The 9983-nt window shown below is 44.2% G+C and overlaps 1 protein-coding gene across 1 annotated transcript in view; it reads right to left on the bottom strand.

Moving 5' to 3' along the window:
- ANGPT4 (angiopoietin 4) overlaps window positions 1–9983 on the bottom strand; it is a 76077-nt gene that overhangs the window by 21424 nt on the left and 44670 nt on the right. The window contains exon 2 of the mRNA XM_044664279.1: window positions 4481–4636. Coding sequence (XP_044520214.1) covers window positions 4481–4636 — 156 coding nt within the window. The remainder of the gene's footprint in view (window positions 1–4480; window positions 4637–9983) is intronic.

Genomic DNA, 9983 nt, shown 5'->3' with positions numbered 1-9983 from the left:
TAGTCTCTGCCAAAATCTCCCAAAAGTAGATGACAATCTTCCTTCAGGATCTCTGGAAATTTGAGGTCTCCCAGGGTCCCAACCACCATGGAGTCCATCTCAGAGAGAGCCACACTTCCTGCCTCCCCATTCCATTTGGGATTCTCCAGCCCTTCCTGTTAGGTCTCCTAATAACTAAATAATCCTCCTCACAACAGGTCCTATGACCCTGAGAAAAGAGCTTGAGATTTCAGTCTACTAGGATTGTATTTCTCAGTTCTACAGATGGGACGTGATGTTCTTAGACCTGAGAACTCAAGCTTTGATGATCTTTGAACCCATCATTCCAGACCAAATGTTACCATCAGTCTATTAGGAAAGCGCTGAGAAGCTGAGATGCTGGGATGTCAGCACAGAGGAGGCTTATGGGACCATGCTATGTACAAACCGAGTTATGTTAGGAACCTAATCTTCCTTCCCTCCCTAGAAACTGAGGTGGTGTAGGGAGTTTTCTTGCATCCACCAGTTATTGGGGGGAAATGCTTGTATGTTTGTTCTTGCTTTACTTTTGAGTAAATATTCCTTTATAAAAACTAACCTGACTGTTCATTGTGAATGAGCTGTTGTGGATCTCTTAAATCTGGTGAAAGTTTGAGCCAATAGCAGAGAAGAAAGACATCCCTTAGCCCTTTAAAAGGCCTAGATTAGAGAACTCTGGGGGAAGAGTCTTCCAGCAGTGGGAGCCAGAGTAGCCACTGTTACACATGGTGCAAATCTTATGAATATTAACCTTTCTTTTAGCAAAAATAAATAGTTGTCTTTTAATTGATCTGTATTACATAATGAATGCTTTTCTACACATCCCTTTGGGAAGACCTTTAGCAAAGAACCAAATCTAGGGTTTAAGTAACTTCCTTGGGGCTCTGGGATAGGAATGGAAAAATCCAGAAACAAAAGGTTTGTCTAGATGTTACGGTCCCCAGAACTAGACTCAGTCCATATGCATAATCTGGAGCCAAGAAGGTCCCCTTAATGGAGAGAGGGAAGGTACAGTGGAGCAGCCCCCTGCATCTAACTGATACAGTCATTAATACAAGTGTGGATACATATGCATATATACCCTTATTTTCTCCCTCAATATAACATAAGCTCTTTAAAGTCATGAATTATATCCCCGATGCCTGGTATCTGTTAGGTGTTTAATAGATTCTCATTTATTTGTTTGTATAACATCTTATGGTATAAAAAGTACTTTGTATAGACTGTCATTTTGAGCCCAGTAAGGTGAGTAGAGCACTATTGGAATTATTGTATCTATTGTACACATAGAAGAAAGGAAATTCATTGAAGTTTTGACTTCTATACAATCACAACAGCTAATCTCAGAAGTAGAATTTGGATCTAGGTCTTCCTGTTTCCAAGTTCAACTCACTGGCCACTAGACAATACTGACTGCCTTTTCCCATGTAATCCCACCTATAGTCTAAACCCCCTTTTCCAGTTCTCAGCCCCATACAAATTAAGGGAATATGCAACAGTATTCATGAATTATGTATTGATAGGGACCCCTACCAATAGTTAGGGGACTATACCAATGACATTGGCATACTGTTATCAATCAGGCTAAGTCTCTTGATTCTAAGCTTCCTTTTTAAAACTATTTTGTAGTTCAGGAAACATGAGATCGAAATCATAGGAAATTCCTTGTCTTTCATATTACTTCCTTCTCTCCCTCTTCCTCCCTTATTTCCTCTTTTCCTTCCTCCTCTTTTTTCATATCTAGGCTTCCTCCCCTCTCTTCTTCCTTCTCTCCTTTCCCTCCTTCCTTCTTTCTTTCCTTCCTTCCTTCCTTCCTTCTTTCTTTCCTTCCTTCCTTCCTTCCTTCCCTCCTTCCTTCTTTCTTTCCTTCCTTCCTTCTTTCCCTTCTTTCCTTTCTTCCTCTATAAAGACTAGGCAATGGGGGTTAAATGACTTGCCCAGGATCACACAGCTAGGAAGTGTCTGAGGTCATATTTGAACCCAGGACCTCCGGTTTCTAGACCTGGCTCTCTGTCTAGTTGCTCTGCCTAATGCACTTTCCATGTGTTATTTTATTTGATCTTCCAACAGTCCTGTGAGGTGATGGTGGAGTGGACTGATGGTGAAATTGTGATCAGAAGATTGAGGTTGGATCCCTGGCACTGCTACTGAGACAGCCCCCTACCTAAGCCCTAATCCAGGGCTTAATTTTCTCAGCTAAGAAGTTTGACTTAGATGATCTCTAAGGTTTCTTCCAGCTTGGAAAGCGCCGAATCTATATTTTATAGATGAGGAACAACAGAGGGGTTAAGAAGAATAATCCCTGATATGTATACAGACAGCCCGTTTGAGACCAAGAGAAATTACACCAGGCCTCCAAGAAGGCCTCAGTGGCTAAATTGGGACTCAGACCTAGGTTTCCTAACTCCCGGCCTGGGATTCTTTCCATCACTCCCTATTGTTCTATCTCAGCAGGGGGAGCTGACTTGCCCAAGGTCACAGAAGGGATGATGACCAAGTTTGGATTAGAACCCAGGACTTCTGGCTCAAGGCTCTGCCTGAACACTGCCCAACCACTGAGGCTACTTCTCAGCTCTGAACCTCATTCTTTCCCTACTGTCCTATAGCTCTGCCCAGCTTGGGCTTCAATGTTTCCTGAGCCAAGGGCCAATCAAATTAGGCCAACCTGAGAAGGGGCCAAGCATGGTGGGTGGCTTGTGGGGCGAGGCCCTAAAACCAGCAGCTTCTGCCTAACTCTGTTGTCCTACAGAGCAATATTTCCTAGCGTAGCACTGAATACACAGAAAGCTTTCCTTCATTCAGAGGATTCTCTGTGGACCCCTGGTAATTACCAGCATCAGGGATGGGCTGCATAGGCTCCTCCTTATCAGTCTCTTTGGGATCCGTGAGGACCAACACCAATATCAGTGGTCTGGCTGGCTTGGGCGAGGGGGTCACCTATGGAACAGGATGAAGCTACCTGGATTCCAAATGGACCAATGGTTGTTGTTCCTGGTGTAGTTTTCTATTTCATCCCCTAGTGTGCCCCCATTTTATAGATGAAGAACTGAGGATTATAGGGGTACAGTGAATTGGCCAACTCATTAGCCCCAGGCTCTTAGCAGCCATAGTCAGAAGACTGATTCAGGGATGACCCTGGAGGGGAAGGGGAAAGGTTAGTTTGGAGGTTTATGTTGTTTTAGGAAGACAAAGCCAGGAGACCTTGGTCGGACATTTGAATCTACTACTCACTTATTGGGTGATCTTTTTTTAAACTCTTACCTTCCATCTTAGAATCAATACTTTCTACTGGCTCCAAGGCAGAAGAGTGGTAAGGGCTAGGCAATGGGGGTTAAGTGACTTGCCCAGGGTCACATAGCTGGGAAGTGTCTGAGGCTGGATTTGAACCCAGGACCTCCCATCTCTGGGCCTGACTCTCAGTCCACTGAGCCACCTAGTTGCTTCCTTATGTAATCTTTAAAATTTTTTTAAAAATATATTATTTTTTTGCTGTGTTATCTTTAGCAAGTCTTTTCCCTATTTGAGCCTCAGTTTCCTTCATCTGTAAAGTAAGGAGCTTCTTCTACATGATGCTCTCCAGGGCTTCTCCAAGTTTTAAAGGATTGTGACTTTAAACAGTTTCTCTGACCTGCCTCGTTTCTGCAAAGTTCTGGGCTGCCTTTTTTCCCCCACAGATTCCCTGTCTATTAAATTGGGGAGCTCCAAGCCTGACAGCTGCCTTTCTCTCTTGAAGGACTGCTAGGACAAAGGGCGAGAGAAGAAGATTGCTGAGAATGGCCTGGTGTCCTGCTTCCTTATAGTCACCCTACTCTTGCCAGTTTTCCACAATGGTTTTAAATATGTTCTAAGTTGGTCCTTGTAGCCATCAGAGGACTTTAGAAGTCATATACCCAAACCCCTCACTTTTACAATTAGAGAAACTGAGGCTCAGGATCCCCTGGGACTAAATTCAGTGCCTCATGCTTACTACCTCTATGATCTTGGGCAAGCCATTAAACATTCTTGGCCTGAGTGTCTTCACCTCTAAAATAAGGGAGGCTGGATAAGAAGGTCTCTGAGGTAACATTCCCTTTAAGTTCTAAATCTCTGGTCCAATGACCCTAAGTCTTCGAGAACATAGCAGAGATGAAAATTCAGGACTTTTCATTCTAAATTTCATTCTAAATTCCGTGACCTTAGGTGGGGGCTAACAATCCTGGAGAAAAGCTTGGTTCAGCTCAGGGAGAAGGTTCATGTGGGGCTCCCATTGCAATATTAGAATAGTTTAAACCCTGACTTGCCCTGCCCTCCTAGGTCCTTCAGGCATTCTCTCTCTCCCTTACCCATCCCCCCGCCCTAAGTCTCTCCAGGTACCCCCTCTACCCTGCCTCCCCATCTCATCCCCAATGTCATCTCCTCCTAGACCCCGCAGGGTGGCTCCTCTCTTGTTTCTGCCCTTAACCCCCTCTCTCGTATCCCATACCTGGGCTTCCACATCAGTGAGTTTCCTTGTTTGTTGGGCTGTCTGGTTGAGGAGATTGGTGCCGAGCTCCAACATGGTAGCTGTCTGGTTCTGGACCACATTCTGTTGGATCTGAACCATCTCTGACTTCATATTCATCTGGATGTAGCTCTCCAGCTGAAAGGAAAAGATTGGAATGTCTGGGTCACGGCAAAGAGTTGGGTTCAGCCATGTCATTAGCATCCATCCAGTGGGGATTGCCCATTGGGCAGGCACTGAGTTATGTTCCCCGAAGGGTATTGCCCTGGAGAACCAATCTAAAGGAGGAGTGAGCAGGACTCTGGATTCTCAGAACATGGCCTATACTCCTGAGGGGAGTCTGCTTTAGGAAAGAGGGTCTCCCATGTTGAAAGAGTTGGAGGGTTCAAAGGATCAATTTTAAATTATAACCACTGTTATTTTATTTATTAAGGATAGGCAGACAAGTATAGTAGAAAGAGCACAGTACTTGGAGACAAGAGACTGGGTTCAACTCCTAGCTATATCACCGATTTGGCCATGTAATCATGAACAAAACATAGCTTTTATGGCCAGCAAGGTGGCTCAGTGGATTGAGAGCCAAGTGTAGGGATGGGAGGTCCTGGGTTCAAATGTGACCTCAGACACTTCCTAACTGTGTGACCCTGGGCAAGTCACTTAACTCCCATTGCCCACCCTTACCACTCTTCTGCCTTGGAGCCAATACACAGTATTGATTTGAAGACGGAAGGTAAATTTAATCCGCATTATTGACATTTTCTCCTTCACTCTCTTTAGTTTAGACCAGTGATGGGCAAACTTTTTAAAGAGGAGGCCAAAGGAAAGGAAATGCTCATCTGTCAGTCTGTTTCTAAGGCAACTCTTTCTCAGTTTCTCTACTATGGAACAGTAGTTTTCCTTTAGAAGCAAGCTGGGAAGTTGTGGTGCATGATTGTGATGGAGTACTATTGTGTTATAAAAAATGACAAGGGGGATGGTTTCAGAAAAACATGGCAAGACCTGTATGAACTGAAGCAAAGTGAAGTGAAAAGAACTGGGAGTTCATTGGGCATAGTACCAGCAATCCTGCAGTGATGATCAACTGTGAAAGGCTTGGCTACTCTGATCAATAGAATGATCCAAGGCAATTCCAAAGGACTCATGTTGAAAAAATGCTATCTACCTCCAGAGAGAGAACTGATGGTATAATTTTCTTACTTGCTTTATTTTTCTTGTTTTTAAAAATATGGCTAGTATGGAAATCTGTTTTGCATGATTTCATATGTATAATTGATATCATATTGCTTGTTTTCACAGTGGGTGGGGAAGGGGGTAGGATAGAGGGGGGAGAATTTGGAATTCAAAATTTTAAAAGAAAAGAATGTTAAAAATGAATAGATAATAAATAAACATTTTAGTTAAAAAAGAACAAATCTGGTAGTGGTGGGGGCAAAAATGGCATAGATGCTGCTTCCAAAACCAGCCCAGCAAGTTAGAAGTACCCCTAGCCAGTCTTATTCAGTACTTAGAAAAAAAATGTCCTCTCTACTCTGGGAAGTTTTTTTGTTTGTTTGTTTTTTAAAATCAATAATTTTCTTTCCTTCAGCTCTGAGCCCCCAACCAGAGAAATGTTCTGGCAAAATCTTATTAATTTGCAAATCTATCTTTTATTCTTGGCATTGATTTTTCTGCAACATCCACTTTCTTAGTATCTAAATATGCTTCTTGTCCATGGTGGCTCCCCTCTTTTCTCCTGCTTCTGCATGATTCTCTGGTATGAGTACTTTGACTCTGGGCTCTCATATGCCTTCAGGGGCTCCCATTCCTTAAGACTGGGAGATCAGGGTTTTGAGTCACATCATTCATGTCCCCTCTCCCCCATCTCGCTCCATCTCAGGTTAGGGCAGATTCCCAACAGAAACAAGAAAGGAGGAAATGAACTGAAAACCAGTAGGCATCCATCTCTAGCATCCTGATCTCCTTGGCAACACCATGGCAGTGCTACTTAGAAATGAGAAGGTTGGCCTCATTGACCTCTGAGGTCCCTTCTAAAGCTACTCTAAGGCCCTGAGCTTGGCACTGGCGATGCAAAGACAAACCCAAATCCTTGAAGAACTTACTGTATAACATGTAAATGGAAAACTGGATAACTTGAGGAGGAGGGAGAGAGGACTAAAGCTGGGAGGATAAAGACAGACTTCTGGTTGGAAACAGCACCCAAACTGAACTTCGAAGGACCCTACAGATTCTAAACAGGTAGCTGCCACCTGTCCCTAGTCACTTTACTCCCATACTAGTTACCTAAGGCTGTTGAGGTCATGTAGAATCCTGGCATTGTTCTGTGCTGGGCTAGTAGATAGAAGGATTGGCAGGACCAAAACCTCTGAAAAACATCACCCCTGCGTACAGGGGCCACATTGAGAACATGGCTTATGTTCTTTCTGTCTCTAGGAGAACAGGGAGCTTGCTTTTGGGCCCCACATGTCTGAGTGTGCTGCTGGGGTTGGAGGTTTTTGGTACATGGACTCATGTGGTGGTGGTACACCCTGCAGGTCAGTGGTCTGTGATAATCACAATACTGACAAGAATAACAACTTGGGAGAGCCTTCATGGATAAAAAATAAGTCTCAGCATCAGGAACCAATCAGCCAAACAACAAGCATTTGTTAAATATCTACTATGTGTCAGGCACTGTGCCAGGAAGACCTGAGTTCAAATCCTGCCTCTAACATTCTGGTTGGGTGATCCTGGTATATCACTTGATCTCTCTGGGCCCCAGGAAACTGTAAGGCTCTAAGCTGGTCTGCATTGGTAGAAGAAGTCCCTTCATTGGGAGTTCCTTCACCAAAGAAATCTCACTCAATCCAACCTCGTACACCCTCTGCAAACTCAACCCCAAAACAACAACAAAACAACAAGTAACATTTATTTAGCGCTTTCAGATTTCTATAGTTCTCTCTCCACAACTAGTTCTTGGGGGAAATAGTGCAAGCATTATTACTCTCATTGTGTAGGTGAGGAAACTGAAGGATGGAGAGTGTGATCCATCCAGGCTTTACACGGTTCATTAGCCACAAAGTCAGGACTTATTTCAGGGCTCTTCCCACAATGTGGACTGCCGCGCCAAGACCTTTGTCCAAGGCAAAGCTACCTGAAACCCTTGGTCTGCTTGAAAACAGAAAGGAATAGAACTGGGAGCCAGCCACCCACCACACAGAGTTTTCTTAAGACAGAGTTGGGGCTAGCCTTTGTCATTCGCCACAGGATGCTGCTGACTTTGTCTCCCAGCTGCAAGTGCAGGTCACCAGCTGTCCATGGGAACAGGATGAAAGGCTAGAGTGGAAGGCTGCCTCCTCTCTTCCCTCTTCCTCCCCCCAGCCCCCAACATGCACACAGCTGGGAGTCATCATTCCACACTCCAGAGCAGCCGCCACACCACAGGCACCAAAGGGTCAGGACGAGAGACCCATCATACTTTCTGGATTCTTCTTCCTCTCCCCCTACTTAACCTCAGTCTTGCTGGCACATGGAACAGAGAGACGAATAGATAGAGACCTATCAGAATGACTTTGGAGGAGTTGGAGGGGAGAGGACCAATCTCATCAGTAAGCCAGTCTGGGATTTAGCCTCCCTCCTGCTCTTCCCTCAGACCCCAACTGAAGGACTCATTGGCTTCTTCGCTCTCATCAAGTTGGGGGAGGGGTAAGGGGAGAATATAAGAAGAGATATGGCAGAAACCAAAAGCCCAAATTTCTCAGCCTTCTAGAGAATGTCAGAGCTGGAAGGTCCCTTAGAACATAGAATGTAGCCTGACACAGCAGGAAGGGACTAGCTCCCCTCAGGTCTCTTTGCCAGTATTACATTGAGTTCTGGGCATCATAGAATAGCATTGGTGGGGCAGCTGGGTGGCTCCATGGGTAGAGAGCCAGGTCTGGAGATGGGAGGTCCTGGGTTCAAATCTGACCTCAGATACCTCCTAGCTGTATGACCCTGGTCAAGTCATTTAACCCCAATTGCCTACTCTTTACTATTCTGCCTTGGAAGTGACACTTAGTTTCAATTCTAAGACAGAAAGTAAGGGTTAAAAAAAAAAACAAAAAAAACAAAAAACAGGGTGGCTCAGTGGATAGAGAGCCAGACCCAGAGACAGGAGGTCCTAGATTTAAATAATCTGGCCTCAGATACTTCTTAGCTTTGTGACCCTGGGCAAGTCACTTAACCCTCATTGCCTAGCCCTTACAGTATTAATTCCAAGACAGAAGGAGAGGGTTTAAAAAACAACAAAAACAAAACATTGGTAAAGTGGGGAATATCAAAAGAAAGGTAGCTAGGATGGTGAAGGGTCTTGAGTTCATGTTACATGAGATTAGTCAAAGGAACCAAGAAGACTTATCCTTGTTTAGACTCAGGGGATTTGGTAGTTGTGTTAAGTATTTGAAGGGCTGTCATGTGGAGGAGTGATTAGACTTAATCTGTTTGGCCTCAGAGGGTAGAACCATAAGTAATAGGAGGAAGTCACCAAAAGGCTAATTTTAGGTTGGATTTTATTAGAGCTGTCCCTAAGTGGAAGGAGTTGGGAGAGGGGAATTTCCCTGTCTTTGGAGTTCTTCAAGCAAAAGCTGAAGGACAACTTCCTGGGGATGTTACTCTCTGGATTCCTTTACAGTAGGTATTGTACTGGTTGGTCCAGGAGGTCCCTTCCAACTCTCAAATTCTGTGATCTTAGAACATAGGCTGTTCTTCACCTGGTTCAGGCTTTTTCACTTTACTTATAGAGAAACTGAGGCTCAAGGAAGAAACGTGTCTAGGAAGCAAACTGTATGTCATCTTGATGAATTCTCACCTCAGTATGGTTTTGGGTATGGTTTTGTCTCTTTCATTAACATGGCTAAGTTACCAAATCTTAGAGCTGAGGTCTAGTCTAATCTCCCATCCTATATAGGAATCCTCTATAGCAGGAGTCGGCAACGTATGGCTCTCGAGCCATATCTGGCTCTTTTGAGGGCCAGATATGGCTCTTTCTGCAGGAGCCATAAAGTCAATTTTTTTTCAGGCGCTGTTACAGGAGCGCGCACTGTGAGCACTGTACGGCTCTCACGAAATTACATTTTAAAAAATGTGGCGTTTATGGCTCTCACGGCCAAAAAGGTTGCCGACCCCTGCTCTATAGCATCCTAATCGCTAGTCACTATATAATGGATTTAATCACTTTCTGAGCCTCAGTTTCCTCCTCTGTAAAAAAGGGAATCTTAATCCTTGCAACCCTACTCCCATAGGTGTAGTGAGGTTCAAATGAGATGGAAGTTGGAAAGTACTTTGTCACCTATAATGTTTTCCCTAAAATATTATTACCCCTGCATTTTTCCTTCCTTCTTTCTTTCCTTCCCTTCCCTCCCTCCTTTCCTTCTCTTTCCTTCCTTCCCTTCCCTCCCTCCTTCCCTTCCTTCATTCCTCCCTCCTTCCCTTCTTTCTTTCTTTCTTTCTTTCTTTCTTTCTTTCTTTCTTT

Source organism: Gracilinanus agilis, chromosome 2 (assembly GCF_016433145.1).
Source record: "Gracilinanus agilis isolate LMUSP501 chromosome 2, AgileGrace, whole genome shotgun sequence".
Taxonomy (NCBI): domain Eukaryota; kingdom Metazoa; phylum Chordata; class Mammalia; order Didelphimorphia; family Didelphidae; genus Gracilinanus; species Gracilinanus agilis.
The sequence above is the reverse complement of the archived record's forward strand: the minus strand, read 5'-3'. Positions and strand labels throughout refer to the sequence as shown.